We start from the raw sequence: 18,979 nt of genomic DNA, 5'->3' as shown, positions 1-18,979 counted from the left end.
TCTGGTGGAACCTCTTCTAACCGGTTCGGTAGATTTGACGGACCGGTTCTACCGAATTGGTACCCACCTCTGAGTCAGAGACTGCTGCCATTTGGAAAGGTTTCTAATGGATTAAGATTTGTCAGATCATCTCTTTCAGTCACTGCAATCTCTTCTTAAGAGTTTCTTCCCTCTTTCTCTTTCAAGGCCCTCACACACACAACCCACCCACCCACCCCCACCCCACCCCCACACACACTTTCCAGCTACTTCACTTTAGCTACAAAAGCTTACAGGTAGCTCTTGTTTAGTGACCAATTGTCCAGTGACTTTTCGAAGTTACACTGTTGCTGAATAAAGAAGCCGATGTCCACTTCTCAAAGTTGCAGCTGCTGCTGTGTCTTGCATTCACGGGATTCGCCATTTGCGACCTTCACTACTAGCTTCCAATAAGCAAAGTCAATGGGGAAGGCAGCAGAAGGTTGCAAACCGCAGCCATGTGACATCAGACTTAATGACAATTCATTTAATGTTCATTATCAGAACTGCCATCATAAGTCAAAACTGTAACGTGATTTTTTTGCTTTATGACCACATTGCTTAGCAACAGAACTGCTGGTCCTATTAAGGTCATTAATTAAGGACTACCTGTATTTAGAAGTAATGTGGCTTCCAGAACTATCAACCTACACAATAATGTTATTCTTCCTCTAAACTTTGCCACACGCATGGCTTAACATTCAATAGGACCCCATCATGCCTTAAAAGAAGATTGAGGGGAAAAATAAGTTCTTGTCAGATGAGGAGTTTTGCCAGATTAAGGCAATTAAAATTCTGTAATAATGAACCTCCTATAATCCTTCATTTGCCCTGGAACAAAGGTGGGTAACCAGAGAAATAGCCTGAGCTAGATTTATCTCCATTTGCCTACACCTTTCCAAGAGCTGAGACAAAAACAGTACTGTTCACAACATTTCAGTGGGTGCTGTGAAAGTCTTTTTCTGGGTCATTTTAATAATGTCCAGGATATAATTTCAAGGTATTGAAATAGCACATTTTAATCACTTATTTCATGCTAAAAACAGATTAATAGTACTGAGTATGTCATTTTCATTTGGAACATAAAATTTCAATATACTAAATTAACATATGCCATAGGTGTTTTTAAAGAGAAACATTTCTTGAATTGTTTATTAATCTCAAATCTTTTAAACATTATAAAGTGCTCATTCCTATCACACTCTATCTGATCATAACTGCATAAGCACAATTCCTGAAATCACCAGTAACTTTCTAGGGGCTTGCCTGAATTTTTTCCACAACAGGAAATAAGATAGGATCCCAAAATGATAGAGCTGTTACTCCATTTTGAAGCAATAGGTGTGAGCTTAAATCGACATATATATATATATATATATATATATATATATATATATATATATATATATATATATATATATATATATATATATATATATATATATATATATATATATATATATATATATATATATATATATATATATATATATATATATATAATTTAAAGTCACAACCCCTGGTATGCCCAAATATGGGAGGAAGGTCACATTTCCACTCTCTGTCTTCGGCTCATCACAAGAGACCATCCAGACAGAAACCCAATATTTTTTTACTGTTGCCTTTTTCTTACATATATATATATATATATATCCATATATATCCAACTTGTTTCCCCAAACTCTATTAAACACTTTTATGTTACATTTCTAATACTGTGTTGCATTAAAAATCTGCCACCTTCTACACAGGAACTGTGGATTGTGAGGGGATAGTAACATCCTCCCAGGGAACATAGAGGCATCTAATATATATTCAACCACTGACCAATAAATTCCACCCCTGTCCAGTAGGAAAAAGCCATTTCTATCATTATATACAAAATTACATAAACAAAGTCATAAGAATCATACGAATAACATCACATACATTTTCAATTCAGTTGCATTTTTAGATGAAAGCTGAACCATCCTGAAATATGATTTACTCCACAGTATTACCATTCAGAGTCTGAGATAAAAAGAATTCTGAATTTTCTCCTTTCTGCTCTTCCCAATGCTTCAAGAAATAAAAATGGGGGAGGGGGTGATAGAATATCTTTCTAAACCTCCTTCAAAACTTCTATTTTTAATCATTTATGAAATGGAATAAAAAATCCTTAGGTCTGTTAATCAAGGAAACCCTCTGTCCTTTCTGTCTCTTTGCTTACTTAAAGAAGCAGCTAGCATTAAGAAATCAACCACTACAAATAGGGCATTTGGGGTTTTAGGAAGAGAAACAACAGAAAAATCCAGCCCTTTAAAATACCAGTCCTTGCATGTGAGGAAAGCCCTGTTTTATGGATGGCCTGAGAAGTTCAGATCCTATCAATCAAATTATTTTGGGTCTCCTTGGGGGGGGGGGAAGCACTGGAAAGCATGGAACAAAGAATATACTGTATTTAGGGGGAAAATATTTGCTTTGAAATAAAAGAGATTACTACTACACACAGTTATCTTTAATTCCCATTCCTGGAAGGGCAGAGGAAGGGAAGTAGTTCCCTTCCTCTGCCCTTCTGGGAACATGAATGAAAGTCTAGCTTGGCCCTTTTATCCACATATTGTACTTCATTCTGGGAAAGAAAGCGGGTGACAGTCCAGTGTTCCATCGAAACAAGAATTTGGATGAAATAGCACCAAATCTCCCTACCTCTTTTCCGCCTAGTAGTTTTCATACAACATGATGAAGAATGGACTTCCTAAAATGCTTTCAGAAGTGAAATGAAGATCTGAGAATTTTGCAAGAGCATATTCTTGTCCTTTTTCTTCACAAGAGGGTAAAAAAATTACAGCTTCCCTGGCTTCAATTGAATCCCAAGGAAAGAAATTAAGAAGAAACTTCTCCCTGTGAACTTTTTTGGGGAGGACAAATTTCCATCATATCCACTAAGGGAGACAAGTCCTTGATCAACAGTTGGGAGAATTTCTCTTCCTTTGGATAAATTCAGAGTTAGTGCTCACACACTTCTCTGCTTACACATTGTTGGGGAATTTCAAAAGGCTGTTGGTGCCCAGTTTCAGTGTGAAGGGACTTCAGAGTGAAAAACTTTCTGCTCTCTGTCTGATATTTTCTGTCTTCAAACTCTCTTTTTATTGCAAACGGCTGAGGGGAAAACTGTCTTTACTTCCACCATAAATTACTGGATGCAATGAGAAAAAGAAATCTGAGAAACTCTTTATACTCTGAGACAATTTTCTAGTTTCATCATCTTAATCTTTACTATGATCTAACAGCACTGTGATCTAGGAACATCACAGTTCTGGCCCTGGAGTCTGCCACCTTCACTTCAAAATCTTAGGTACAGACAAGGGGAAAGCACTGTGTATTTCTCATCTCTGCAATTGATGAGGCAGCCCTGGAACCTGAGGTTGTTTTAAGCATACTTCGTACTTGCAATAAAAAGTTGAATCAAATCACAGATTTACAACATACTTTCTCCAGCTTAGGTAAAGTGTTTAAAGTCTTATATCATGCTTTCTGTTTATCATAAAGTGGCAGAACCAAGGTAATTACAATCGTCTAACTTCAGTCTTGAACCTGTTCTCCTCATCACACCTTTCTCCATTGCCACCTGCTGGGCTCTAAGTTCCTTGCTGTGCTCATATCTGCAAAAACATCAGTACGAGAAGCTCTCTGCTCGAACTAAAACTGGACAAATGGAGAGCTGACTTGTATGACTATTTTAGCTACAGAAAACAAGCCTAGGCCATATACAGGTAGTCTTCAACTTAAAATACAATTGGGACCAGAATTCCCATTACTAAGCAAGGGAATTTTTAAGATATGGCCAATTTTATGACCTTTTTGCCATGAAGGGTAAGGGGATCATTGCAGTTGTTAAGTGAACTATGCAGTCATTAAGCAAATCCAGCTTCTCCCATTGAAGAAGCTTGTCAGAAGTTGGCTAAGAAAAAGGACGCAGAAAGCCTTGTAACCAATGACAGACTGTATGCAGTTGAAGAGGTTTTTATGTTATATGTTTTGTGTGTTTGTGTTTGTTTGAAAATAAAAAAATTATTTTAAAAAAAGAAGTTGGCTAAGAACCTCACAAATAGCAATCACATGACCCCGAGTTGTTGCAACCATCGTAAATACATTCTACTTGTCAAACACTCAAATTCTGATCACATGACCATTGAGATGCTGAGATGGTTGTAAGTGCAAGGACTAGTTGTAAGTCAGTTTTTTTCAGTAGTGTTATAACTTTGAATGGTTGCTAAATGCATGGTTGTAAGTTGAGGATTACATATATAAACTACGGAGTCAGGATACATAATGTCAAAACATGCCGGCTTGCCAGTTTCAATCCTTAACAGCCCAGGCACACAAGTGATTCAGGACATGTTAATATTATTGATTGTCCTCAGGGAAAATAACTGTCCCTTCACAATTGTGTACTCTAACATGATCAGTCTTTAAAATACATTTCATTTTCAGACCTACAAAAAGACAGATAAAGGCAAAACTGGAATTATAAAACTGAGGTTCCTAGAAGCAATGGCTTTGTGACAGTTTTCTCTCAAAAGAATCCTAGCTGGTCCAACTCAGAATTTTTGGGAAAACATTGCAAAACAGAGACAAACTTCTACCAGAATTCAGTAAATATCTTTGAAAGGGCCAAGGAGTTATCCCTCAAGCCAAATTTAAAGCACAATGGATTCTGCTTCATAGCAATAGCACTTAGACTTATATACCGCTTCATAGTGCTTTACAGCCCCCTCTAAGCAATTTACAGAGTCAGCATATTGGCCCCAACAATCTGGGTCCTCATTTTACCCTTCTAGGAAGAATGGAAGACTGAGTCAACCCTTTGCCAGTGAGAATTGAACTGCTGGCAGTTGGCAGAAATAGCCTGCAATCCTGCATTCTAACCACTGTGTTACCACAGCGTGCACAACAGCTCCAAAATTACTTCTAATACACTGGCATCAAATAATTTTTGAGTTAAAAATAAATTACTTCTAACCTTCAGCAAATCCTATCAATGACATAAAAAGACACTGTTATTTTTAAAAGAGTTGAAAAAGGAATGGCAGAGGCAGCATTTATCACCCATATTTATTCTGTCCTACAATTACCTCTGCTCAGGTCTGCTTTTTTTTTTTTTGAAGCATCTTAAAAGCTTGCAGAGTGTATTTGATAAAGACAATAATGGGATGAGTATGCACACCTATGAGCAGTGCTGCCTCAATCATATCCCTTTCAACTTTGAAGATGCCTAAGATGGTCAATGATATCTGTTCTGTTCTCTCTAAAGGTTTAGGGCAGTGGTTCCCAAACTTGGCAACTTTAAGACTTGTGGACTTCAACTCCCAGAATTCTCCAGCTAGCTCTTCTGGCTGGAGAACTCTGGGAGTTGAAGTCCACAAATCTTAAAGTTGCCAAGTTTGGGAACCACTGGTTTAGGGCACTGATGACTAACCTTTTCCGGGCTGAGGGCCCAAAGCACACACACCTGAACCCTCAAAATGCAATGCATGTGCAGTCCCTGCATGTATGCAGCATCCCACGCATGCATGTGCAGCATCCTGCACGCGCCCTGTCCCCTCCACGCATGCACAGCAGAGACCCGAAGACCAGCTGGCCAGAGGGAGATACACATACATGCGTGGCAGAGCTGGGGCAATAGCTTGTGTGCCATCTCTGGCACATGTGCCATAGGTTCGCCATCATGGGTTTAGGGCCATGAGTGACCTTACATCTGGATTTTTGTCTCCAATGCTAGTGTAAACACAACTCTCAAACAATAATAAACACAGTAGACATCTCTAATGGAATCCAATGTATCAGGACATATGTTTATACCAGTGGTGGGATTCAAATAATTTAACAACCGGTTCTCTGCCCAATAACCAGCTGGATAGGCAGGGCTCAGTGGTCATGTGACTGAGTGGACGTGGCCAACTCAACATCACTCACGTCGATGGGTGCTTTGCCTTAGCTGTTATGTAATAAGGGTTAACCGGAAAGGCAGTTTCTGTAAGAAGGGCAATAAAGATTAGGCTAGAAACAACACCAGAATGTTTCCTTCCTGCCTTCCTTACAGGATTAGCCCTGTAAAGTGGAAAAAAACAAAATGAAATTTCTTCCAACAACCGGTTCTCTGGACTGCTTAGAAAGTTAACAACCGGTTCTCTCCAATAGGTGCAAGCTGGCTGAATCCGACCACTGGTTTATACTACAGTGATCTGGCCTTGGAAACCTACATTGGAAATGGAAATTCTTTTCTAGATGTTCCCTAATCAGGTGAACAAGGGCACACTCAATTCACCCATGAAAAGAGGAGTGGGGATTTGGCCAAATATCTGTTTCAAAAGGGGTCAACCGTGGTGGTTTTTTATTGCCTTAAGTTTGAGGCTATGCCAGAATACAGAACCATCCTTCACAAATCAAGAAATAATAAGACATTTCCTTCCTGTTGCACTGCACCCTATGTGACTTTTTTTCATTATCATGTTTTCAGATTTTTACAAAGCAAACCTAATTAAGAAGCTCTCTCATTAGTCTTCCAGAAAAATTAGCACAGCTTATGCTAATTGCTCCTGTAAAATTTAATAAACTCATTGAAATGGGAATAGTCTAATGAGGTTTTATTTATTGAACTAGAATAACTATAGAGGAGAAAAGAGGTTAGGACATAAGAATATCCAATGTGGCAATAAAAATACAATGTATTCCAGTCCTGCCTAGGAATTTTATGGCAAACCTTTTAAATTCAAATTGGAGACACTGTTGGAACGTCCCTCGGTTTGGAATATAGTAACAGGAAGTAGCTTCCTCTTATTTTTTTCCTTTCTTTTCTTTTTTTCTGCTACTAGGTTGAACATGTACTGTGCCCCTTGTAATAGAGATGGCTGCCTATCAAGTTGTTTTGCATCATTGTGCATCCTCTAAAGATGTGTCACTTCCTCATCTTCATGAAATAACATGCAGTTTTATAGAATGGTGTGGGGGGAGGGTGTCTGAAAAGCACCACTCCTTTAAATAATAGTTACGAAGCAGATTCTACCACATACTTGGATTTTCTACAAATTGCAGGTTGTTTCTGTCCAATGACGAGGAGGAGAAAATGCACAAAGGACTAGCTGTCTGGGATTCAGGAGATGATCTTCTATTATTAGCATTTTGGAGATTAATATATAGTCACCTTTGCTACAGTAAGCTTTAAAATGTACCCCTGCATATTTCACCTTTGGTGTTTTGATGTATGCGTTTGTGCTGGAATTTGCACATGATGTAACCAAAGGATCCCTATGTGTGTAAATGAGTGTCACACACACACACGCACACACTTTTTTTTTCTGTTAACTTACTGGGTTGTTTTTTTAATTGAATTGGTAAAAAATCCTAGATTCAGTTTTTATATTTCCAGATATGGTGGCAAAAGCAGATCGTTACAATACACAACGTGGTTTTAAGTCACTTTGACTGCAATTTGTGGTGGTAAAAGTCACCTCTCCAAAAACATATGAGTTGCATTCCCTACCAAATCTATGAGATTCTGCCTCCCCCCCCCCACACACACACAGACACACTCCCAATTCATGAACTGCTTTGGCCATGACACAATTCTAGCATGGTCCTTTAAATGCAGTCCTTCCCCAGCCTGACTTCTGCAACCTTCAAAAAATCTGATGCCTTCCAGGTATGTTGGGACTTTGATCTCATCAATCTCAAGTGTCGTGGCCAATGGCCATGTTGACTGGGAATTATGTTCATTGTAGTTCCAACACATCTGAAGGGCACCAGATCAGAGAAGATTAATCAGAAAATAGTTTTGAGAGGGGCTCAGAAATCTCTCACTTAATACAGTATACAACACTTACAGCTCACATTGTGATAAATTAGCATAAGAGATACATGATAGCAAAAGAAGGTTTTATAGAAATATCCACTAGAAGAGAATCTATTACAAGTAGCAGTAGAAGAGAGTCTAGTACATATATGGGTAGGGATGACCACAGGGCGTACAGCTGCCCCAGTCCCTAGCTGATGGTCATGCTAATTAATGCTCTGGGGAGCTAAAGTCCAAAATATCTGCAGGATATCAGATCTCCTATCCAGAGATCTTATATAGCAACAAATATACCATCTACTAGCACTTAATCCTGGATATTCACAGTGTTTGTAAGAGATTGCCAATATTTATACATCAAAGCTGTTATTCATTAATTTTCAAATAATCTACAGTAGTATATAACATGTCCTTACACGCACAAAAATGGTTCACCAAGCATTCCCCAAACCAAATTATATAAATGTAGATAAAGGAAGATCACCTATACATAGAAATATGTACATGTTTTCAATATGGTCTCAACCTGCTTACATGTAACCTCTAAGGTCACCATTTTGTGTTAAAGTTACTTCAGGCCAAATAGGTTGCACATTCTGCTAGGCATAAGTCTCTCCAAACCTTCTTTCTTTATCCTATAAAGGCTCACTTGGCAGTAAACAAACAAACAAAAAAAGCAAGTCATGGTTTTGCATATCAATTGGCATAATAGCTTACAATTTTATGCATGCAGGAGTGACAGCAGACTGCAACTCAACATATGTTCTGTGGCTCATGACAGCTTTTTAAAGTTAACACAATTGGTGAAGTATTCCGTTTTAAATGTGAGTTCCATGCAGATTGCTTTTCGTTTTTCAAAATCAAGAGGGGAAAATTACACTAGTAGATGTCACTCGTCTCACCAGAGCCACCAACTGTACAAAGCACCTACTTTCTTTTCCGTAAATGTTTGAATTATCCCTGGCCAAGAAAAAGGTTTTAAGTACCCTACTGGGACAGATGCTAAGCGGCAACAATAGAAGCCACACTAATGCAATTCAGGTAACCCAATCCTGTTTCAAAAACACAGGCAAGGCTAATTACAGCTCGCCTGAGTCAAATTTCTTGTGCCACTGCAACCCACAGGAACAGGTCAAAATCACATGTTATTCAAACCACAGTTATATCAAACTTCCCTATCAAAATCACCACTTGAAACCAAGAGAGGAATTTTCAAAGATTAGCCGGTTCATATTCAAAGTGGGTGACAAGGCAACATTTGTAAGAGTAAATCTTATAAATGAAAATGATTTGAAATGAAACTAACTAAAAGTACTGCATGGTCAAAGTTCTGTACAACTATGGTATGGTGGACCAAGAGCTGTGAAGAAAACAGAAAACAGAAAGGGTAGTCTGGATTTTTTTAAAAAAACATTTCTTAGTAAAAAGAACAAAACAAGAACTTTGCCCATATAACACAAGCAATCTTTGCAACACAACCAATCAAGAAACCTCTATTCATCTACATTTCTCAGTGCTCTGGAAGCAGTTAATAATAGTTATCAGCTTCATAAAATGGATTTTAAATCATGGTTTAAAATGGGTTTTTATCATGATTTCTTCTCAGTTTAAACACAATGGAAATTTATTTTTGTCTGTTTATATTCTGGGAAAGGAAAGGAAAGGAAAGGAAAGGAAAGGAAAGGAAAGGAAAGGAAAGGAAAGGAAAGGAAAGGAAAGGAAAGGGGATTCAAAAATACAAAAATAGAGCAGACAGTGCCATAATTAATATCTTATAGATCTCCAATTATTTCTTAATTATTTAGCTAGTACATGAGTGCCAGAGTGCAGATCTTGCCTAGAATGATTACACAGAACCCCACAATGTACCCCAAAAAAGTTTTCTCAACCCTTAATGTGCAATTGTTACATTATGTAATGCCATTGGAATTTGCTTAAAACATTTACTTACTCTACAAAATTATATAGCTTTTTTTTTAAGGAGAGAGAGAAAACTGTACTAACAGCACAACAAAAAGTAAATTCTGTTGAGTTTAATGGAGCTTCCTCACTAATATGCAGGTTTAGAATTATACATAGAGGCAATTATTGCTTTTACATCATGTTTTCTCAACACAAAATAACAGAATTTCACTACATTTCAGTATACTTCTAGTACAACTCAACAAAGAAATGTTTATGAATTGAACACAGTTCACAGTATCTTCGATTCCTTCCCCTAACCTTATGTTTTCCAGCTATGTTTGGACCACAGCTCCCAGAATTCTCAACTGCCCTGGCTACAAATCTCGAAATGACAGACCCAATTCATCTGAAGGGTGCCAATAAGGCAGATCTAGATAATACAACAAGAGACATTTGATTCTAAACTGATCCAGCTTAGCTTATGGCATTCAGTATCAGCTCTGCATGGTCACCTAACTCTCACTGAGTAATTGGTGACAATGTAACAGTTTATCATATGTTTCTGTATGACAAGTTTCAATAATTAAAATGTAAAGAAGACTATTTGGTGACAGCCCGGCCTAATTTGCAAGCCTGCTGCGTGCAAATTATATAGACCAACTCGGTGAATTTATTGTTCTATAGTGATTTATTCGGTCATGGCAGATTAGTAATTTGGGTCGGTTTAGAAGCCATAATAATTAAGACAGAGAAAATGAATTAATCAACTAACAATACAATCAAAACTGCACTCGAACCAAAGAAAACAATCTGGAGACCTTAAAGGAGAAGGGGGAGGAAAATAGACTTGAGGTGAGGGGGGGTGTGAATCTTAAGTTTGCGGATCTCTTAATGCACGAATAAAATAAACCTTACAATTTAGATGGATTGCATCCAAGAGCACTACTGTAGCTAAAAAGTGATAATGCTTCAAACATTTTTCAAAGTAAAAAGTTAAATATTTATAAGCACCCAGCCACATTTCATAAATCACTAACTTATTATTTTATATCCCTGATGCTTTCCCAGGCCCAGCCTGCGAATCAAGGCAAGGAAAGTTGCAGAGAAAAATATCCTCCACACGAACATGAATCAGAATTTCTCACCAGAATCATCCACCAAGCCCTCTCTCCCCCAGTTCCACCCCATCTGGCTTTTCCCAGAGAATCAAAACCTCACAGCCTCGCTAATTCCAAATAAACCACAAAATGACGCCCACAGACAAGCATCGCTCTTCGGCCATTAGCAACACAGGACAGACGTTCCAGTAATAACGTGGTGCAACGAACAAACAGACAAATAAACCCTCTCAAAATAAATCTACACCAAAGAACAGCAGCCCTTACCTGTCAATTATCACCGGATCTGAAGGAGTCTCATTTCTGTTGCCGCAGCTTTTCTTGTCACAACAGCGGCTATGGAGCAAGAAGGAGAGGATTTAGTGCATCTATTACACTCTTAAAACCATCATTACAGATACAGAAAGGATGGTATTGCTGGCTAGAGTTACCGCTCTCTCCCTGCCTGGAAATCAGTCAAATACGGTAGGTCACATATGGGTTAATTACTAGGTTTGACTTCTTTCACAGCTGGCACACAACAACCACCACATACACACAGAAAAGGGAAAAGGGAGAGCACAACTTTTACAGTTCATAATCCTAGTTTTCTAGGCTGATACTAATGACCTCCAAGTACATTGCAGATGGTTCAAGGTGCCCTCAAACAAGGGTAGTAGCAGCCACCCACAGGGAAGCAACAAAAAAAAAGATTATGTGCAATGATTTTTTTGCCCTTCAAAAATCTTGAAAATCTCGGTGTTTTCAAAATAAACGGACATCGTGATTCCAAAAATCTTTGTGAATGAAAAGAGCAAAATGATACCCAGAATTCCAGATTATGAACCAACAACTTTTTAAAAAGGCATAGCAAATGTAATATACTGTATTCCCAGAGATACTTATTTAAACTAAATAAAATAATAAAATAAATGCAATGTAACCCTAAGTGGCAGATCTGCATTTACAGTACTGTTGCATATCAAACTATAGTCCCAGACATAATATAATTCTGCTCCGACATCCTACATCCTACCCCAAATACTGAAAAATGATCAGATTGCATGGTTGGTTGGTTCCCTGCCCTCCCACTGTTGCTATTCTGGGGAAATTATCATATTTACTGGAAAGAAAGATAAAGCTCAATTAAACATACACACACACTGCTAAGATTATATTTAAAAAGCTTAATTTTCTATTAGTGAAGTAAAACTAAAATTAATCTGACTTCCATCATAAAGGTAAGTTGTTGATGAAAGGGGAAATTTATTTATTTTTCTCTTTCAGATAAATACAGTAAATGCCAGGACTATTATACCATTAGATAAAATCAACAAAACCAGAATAGATTCCCTATTCCTCCTCTTTTTATTGAGACAAATAAGGGAAGGCTTTAGTTCATAAATTCTAAAATATAACGCATGAACAAAATCTGACTGGCAACATAAATCTTGCAAAAAAAAATGGTGTTTTCTGCAACCCTATTCTAATTTTGGAATAGTTTGGATTATCTTTCTCATAAAATGACCCCCCCCCCTCAACCAGGTGTCGTGGCCTTTGGTTATTTAAAATGATGGGAATTAACATCAAGTATCTTAGGAAAAATATTAACAAACCAGAACACAGGGAAATAATTCAGAGACTTTTCACACCAGACCAGTTCTCACATCAGACTAAGCCTGAAAGCTGGCTTAGAGGTGAAATTATCATGCATACCAGCTGGTTTGGTCCATAAATTCATATAATCTGATAGACAAATGGAAGATTCTTCTGTCTGGAAGAAGGCAGAGACTTGTCCAGGGAGTTGCCAGGAGCCAAGAAATAACAGAACAATAGATTTGGAAGGAACCTTGGCCTCTTCCAGTCCAACTTCCTGCTCAAGCAGGAGACCCTATACCATTCTGGACAAATGGTTGTCCAATCTTTTCTTTAAAACCTCCAGTGATGGAGCACCCACAAATAAATAAATAAATAAATAATGAATAATATTGTTTCAAGCACCTTTTAAAATTCTGGATAATTGTAAAATCAATAAATTAACAAAGAATGAAAATGTTAACTCCAGTTTACATCAGACAAAGAAAAATCCATTGAGAAATCCACTCCAGAATTACTCATCATTTTTGTTTTAGACAGCTGTCTAAAGAATGAATGGTAAAGTAGACAGGTTCTGGTTTGTACCTCATTGAAATTGTAAGTGTATGAGGTAGTTTTAGGAAAGTTATTTCCTTGACCTGTTCCTCCATAGACATATATAACAGCTATGAAATTCTAGAAAAATATTAATCACATTAGTATGTCATTAGGAATTAAACTGAAGACAGAAAATTGTGGATTTGGAGCACATTCTCATGAGCCGTCAAATGTACAGCACATTTTATAAATAAGTTTCTGAAGTTGTTTCTGCTACCTTCCACACATGCAGAGCAGCATAAGCTGGCATGAGAACATGTTCTCCTTTATGAAGCCATTGTGAAAGGAACCATAGCTTACAGTGAAGCAGAATGAAATTCTAATCCAGTTTGGCTTTCCAATCAGACTCATCTATGATTTTTCTTCTATAACGTGTTGTTCTTTGTCTCCTTCCCTTCAGAGGATGCCTACTCGTGAATATTCCATTTTGATGATACCAACTTATAGTTTTATTATATTGTTAGTCTTGATCAAAGGCACTGTTGAAAGTTGTTTAGGAATTATGTATCTATAACAAGCTATTTTGAAGCACGGGCCTTCACTGTTTCATTTCTGGAATGAAGAAATTTCATCTTAGAGAGAGCAAGCTGTCTTTCACACCATATGGCTAATGGTAGTGCATAGCAATTAGCTGGGCTGATTAATGGGGAACAGACTCTAATTTTATGCTTATAATTGAAACTGCATTTGGACCCCTGTTGCAGATTCAGCACATCCAAATCTGCACTTACTACAGTTAGAAAGCCAGTAGCAGCAAATCTAGGAATGTGTAAGCAACAAAAAGTAAGTTTCCTTATTTGTCAAAAATATGGTAGCAATACAATCGATCAGAGATTTGAGGGATAGCATTGGGCAACCTCATACAAGTATACTATTATGTCCTTCTGTGAGTACCTCAGAACACTAAAATTGAACCTAGATATTTTAAGATACTTCCTTCTTGTTTTAAGTAAATATCAGGATGGCTTTTTTTTTTAGTTTGCTCATATGGCTTTGCAAAACAGAGAAAAACATAAAGATCTGTTGAAATCAGCAATATGGATAAACAATGGCAATATTGAGTAAAGGGTTTTCAAGTCAAAAGACATCACAGCATTGGAACTGCTTGCTAATGTAAATGTAGCTGAAGTAATCATGGATTTTCCCCTGATCCATGAATAACTCTATATCTTACCTCCACCTTGACTGCTTATATTGTAATGATAATTTTCAATTATATACTATATAGGACTCTTATGAGTTCTTTTTAAATCTCTATGACTATGTAAGGCACTATATAAATACATAAACAATGTATGTATGTATGTATGTATGTATGTATGTATGTATGTATGTATGTATGTATCAGGGGTGGGTTCCTGCCAGTTCTAACCTCTTCTATAGAAGAGGTTCCACAAATCCCTCCCCCCCACCCGTCTGCACATCATCAAGATGAAGAGCGAGAGGAGGAATTCTGGGACTTGAAGTCTACAAGTCTTAAAGCTGCCAAGTTTGAACACTCCTGGGTGGGTTTTCTAAAGGGTTGAGGGGTACAAAGGTCTTGTAACTTGGCAGCTATAAGACTTGCATGTTTCAAATGCCAGAGTTTCTGAGCCAACATTTTGGTTGCTAAGCAAGAGCATTGTTAAGTGAGTTTCACCACATTTTACAAATTGGCCATACCCACACAGTCACATGACTGCCAAGCCACTCCCACTCGATCACATGGCTGTCAAGCCATTCCCACCTGGTCACATGGCCAGCAAGCCACTCCCACAAAGCAGGTCACACCTACAGAAGAGTTTCTAAAAAAAATTGAAACCCACTACTGGAATGTATGTATGTATGTATGTATGTATGTATGTATGTATGTATGTATGTATGTATGTATGTATGTATGTTTTTATGTACTCATACACTTTTTGGCACACCCGATTCTGTTGACACAACACTTGAAGATTTTGATGGATGCTAAAATACTATACATAAGTAATGGGAAATTGTCCTACTATCTAAAAAAAAAACATAAGAAAAGCTACTCTCCAATAAATGTATTCATACACTCATAACAAGCCAAATGAGGAATACTAAGTGATTACTAGACAGTTATCTCCTGTTTTTATTAACATCAGAAACTTGGACATCTATTAAAAACCTGCCAAATATTTACCAATTCACATTCTTACCAATCCTTTATCTGTGATTCTAGCTTATCCATTCATGTTAATGTCATCTACAGCTCTTACTGATCTTCCCCCAACCTTTCTTTTGTTCAAATCTTTCTGAACATGATAAATAATATAAACCAAAGAGTGTGTTCCTTATATTGTACTTTATTCCAGGAACTGTTTAATGAATTTTACTTGGTATAGTTAGTACAACTGCTAGTCCCAAATCCACAAAGTTACTCCCAGAAATTTTGAACTAGAAACAGATAAACAAGTGTTCAAGAATGCGAGAACATCTAATAAGTGCATATATTGCAGGAGAGCTAAGAGGTCATTGTTAAAGAATGGCAGCAACTGTTGCATATCAAAATGAGTCCTATTTATAGGAAAATCAAGTTTCAAAATTCTTGCACTTCCCCCTGAGTAATGCAACATGCTAGATGCTTCTATCTTTTGTGTGGAAGACCCAGTTTCCATCAGTCTTATTGAGGTAAAGGGCTGCTTTTTTATCAAACTTTTTACTCTTGTCTGTGTGAGAACTATAGCTCTCACACATCATTCTAGCCCATTAGATTTTCCTCTATTGGATTTCTGCCTATCACCTCTGCAAAATATAGTTTGTGGCCCAAAAACACTGAGTATCAACTGTAAAAGAGGCCACATTTCACTCTGAGAATTCAGACCATTACTGAACTACTGAATACTATAACTAGATTTTTTTTTTAATCTGGATGTGTTGAATAAATCATAATGGCCTGATTCACACTCAATTTAAACCCAGAATGAGTAGATTCACAAATCACACTAAGCAAAAAAAAAAAAAAAAAAAAACCCTCAACAACACATTATAATCTAACATGATATATACATTCAATTCCTGATTCATCTTTCAGGTTACTTAATATGGAAAACATTCTTTCCCTTAGAATTTCATTATATGAATACCTCTTGAAATATATGAGAATGCTAATTTCATTTAATTGTTCAGCCACAACTGATAAGCCTTACTAAGATTATAAAAAGCAAACTTTCTAAAATTTGTGTTGTACAGTTGTGTTTGATGCAATTCTTCTTAACCCTGGATTTTTTTAAAAAAAAGTTTTCCAAAGCAACAAAAACACTAGGCCAGTGATGGGAAACCTTTTTGGCACCGAGTGGAAACATCGCACGCATGCTCATCAGGGCCACACTCTGGAAAAGCTGAACTTCCGAGTTCTAGAACACATGGGCTCCCAACAATCAGCTGGCCAGCATACATGCGCAAGCCAGCTTTCGACACTTCTGCACATACAAAGAGATCACGCACTGGAAAAGCTGAACTTTAGGGTTATAATGCGCATACGCACTCGACAATCAGCTGGCCAGCATGCGTATGCACAGTGTTTTTGGGCACTGCTGTGCATGTGAAGGGCAACTGATTGTTGTGTATGCCTGCTTGCCAGAAACCCAGAAGACAAACAGGCAGGTCTGCGCGTGCCACTTCGGGCACACACGCCATAGATTTGCCATCACAGCACTAGGCTGAGGAAGTCTATTAAGAAATCCAAAAGGAGGGAGGGGCTGATCCTGGCCTATTCTTTTAGCACAATTTCTATATAATTTATGCACTTGAATTTTAAAATTTAATCCATGTTTTCATTCCTGAAATCAGCAGCTGTCACAATTTGTGCCACCAAATAATATCCTTGATTAGTTTCTACCCATTGCTTCTTGTTCTACCCTCAGGTTCCTTGGAAAATAGATCATTTAGTACACATTTGCTGCTTATTACACTCACACCAAGCATATTTGGGGGTTCTTCAAAGGAAAATTGCGAATTCTTTAAATCTCAAAATAATTTTAGATTTAACCAAGCTTTGAAAAGACAGAGAGAGAGAGTCATTTTTTTTTCTTTGCTAATTAAGATATGACAGAGATTTTTCTTACCTGCACATTATTTCATGGGTGAGCAGAACTCTGCACATTTCTGGATTCTTGTCTTGGCCTTCATATACTATTGCCTAGAGGAAAAAGACAGGAGAATTTTATATCAGAACGGGGGGGGGGGTGTTCGGTCACAAAGTGAATGTAGTTGGAGAAAATGATCATTGTCATGGGAGATGAATGCATAACTACATTGCAAACCAGCGACTTTGGCATAAACAGACTGCATCCTTGAGGAGAAAAATAAAAACACACACACAAAAAAAACCATCTCAGGATTTGTTGCTGGAGAGCCCAGAAGCTGAACCGAGTAAGCTTCAACTCAGCATTCTCGCTTCTTGTTTTAACTGTCACATTATGCACACCTTCTGAGCAGTGCACAGGACAGGGTTTTTTTAGTAGTCAAGACAACCACAATGTTCTTTTCAATAAAACATAAACTTAATAGTGTTAAAAAAAAACAACTCGAAAGACTCGGAACACTGGGGAGACTATTCATAAAATGAAAAGTGACGATATTTTTAATTCAAAAAAACATGGTTGTGTACTTAACTAGCTACGGTTTGTGTACAGTACCTGATTCACAACTCCTGTCTGGTTAAATGTGCTAACAAATTAAAGGAAACGACATTCCTGCAAATGCAAATAAACAAGTTCAAGAAAACAAGAGGATAAAGCAGGATAGGCCTTTCAGTATCTTCAGTATCTTGTCAATATAAAGAACTGACTTTCTAGTCCAGGGTTGTCAAACTCCCGGACCGTAGGCCGGATGCGTCAAGCGCTGGCCACGCCCATGCCCGGTTTAGCGAAAGCAAAAAAAAGTCCCAATACATTACGTGACGACACCATGACAATGTGAGTTTGACACCCCTGTTCTAGACCAATGTTTCTCAACCTTGCAAGCTTGAAGATAGGTAGACTTCAACTGCCAGAATTCCCTAGCCAGCCAACTACTGAGCACAGCTAAAAAAGATGAGCTACTCCATCTGTGCTTTGGTGATTGTCTTGGGTTAAGCAGTCAAGAACTGACTGTCTTTGGGCTCCAGTTTCTCCTATCCGAGGTGGCGCAGTGGTTAGGGTGCAGTACTGCAGGCCACTTCAGCTGACTGTTATCTGCAGTTCAGCGGTTCTAATCTCACCGGCTCAAGGTTGACTCAGCCTTCCATCCTTCCGAGGTGGGTGAAATGAGGACCCAGACTGTGGGGGCGATATGCTGACTCTGTAAACCGCTTAGAGAGGGCTGAAAGCCCTATGAAGCGGTATATAAGTCTAACTGCTATTGCTATTGCTATCTATATTTCTTAGCTTTACTCACTGGCAGGCAATGTCAAAAGGGATTGGTCCCCTTATAATCTTAAGAATTCTGTTTTACTGTGATTGTGAGAACATAGGCATAGTGACCACAGGGCAAAGAAACATTGTAGTTGCTTGTTTTGGCTTAGTTTGAAATGTGAGTTCACCCATTGGGATTTAGCACTGTGTGAGAACCAGCCATTATGGTCTGCTCAGTAGGCTGTGGCTTAAAAACTCTTACTTTAGAAGCCACAAGGTGAAACTGGACTTTTTTTTTCCTCCCCTAAATTCAATTGTGAATTGGAAGTTAATGCTTCCAATTTCCCCTTGCACTCTACTATATGAAGTTAGTGACAGACAGAGGTTGGACTCTAAGGTAAAAAGTAAAGGTTTCCCTTGCACATGTGTGCTAGTTATTCCCAACTCTAGGGGGCGGTGCTCATCTCAATTTCAAAGCCGAAAAGCCAGAGCTGTCCAAAGATATCTCTGTGGTCAAGTGGCTGGCATGACTAAATGCCAAAGACATACAGAATGCTGTTACCAAGGTGGTCCCTATTTTTCTACTTGCA

At 37.9% G+C, this 18,979-nt stretch overlaps 1 protein-coding gene across 8 annotated transcripts in view; it reads right to left on the bottom strand.

Annotated features, from left to right (window-relative positions):
- The window catches only part of EBF1 (EBF transcription factor 1), a 359,655-nt gene that overhangs the window by 323,960 nt on the left and 16,716 nt on the right, over positions 1 to 18,979 (bottom strand). For all 8 annotated transcript variants that reach the window (XM_014059163.2, XM_014059169.2, XM_014059167.2 and 5 more), the window contains exons 5-6: positions 17,121 to 17,194; positions 11,143 to 11,211 (exon numbers count right to left, since the gene is read on the bottom strand). In XM_014059163.2, coding sequence (XP_013914638.1) covers positions 11,143 to 11,211; positions 17,121 to 17,194 — 143 coding nt within the window. The remainder of the gene's footprint in view (positions 1 to 11,142; positions 11,212 to 17,120; positions 17,195 to 18,979) is intronic.

This window comes from Thamnophis sirtalis, unplaced genomic scaffold (assembly GCF_051295495.1).
Source record: "Thamnophis sirtalis isolate CommonGarterSnake01/CBP01778 unplaced genomic scaffold, rThaSir2_p1.2 scaffold_3, whole genome shotgun sequence".
In the NCBI taxonomy this organism is placed as follows: Eukaryota; Metazoa; Chordata; class Lepidosauria; order Squamata; family Natricidae; genus Thamnophis; species Thamnophis sirtalis.
This window is presented reverse-complemented; position numbering and strand designations above follow the sequence as displayed.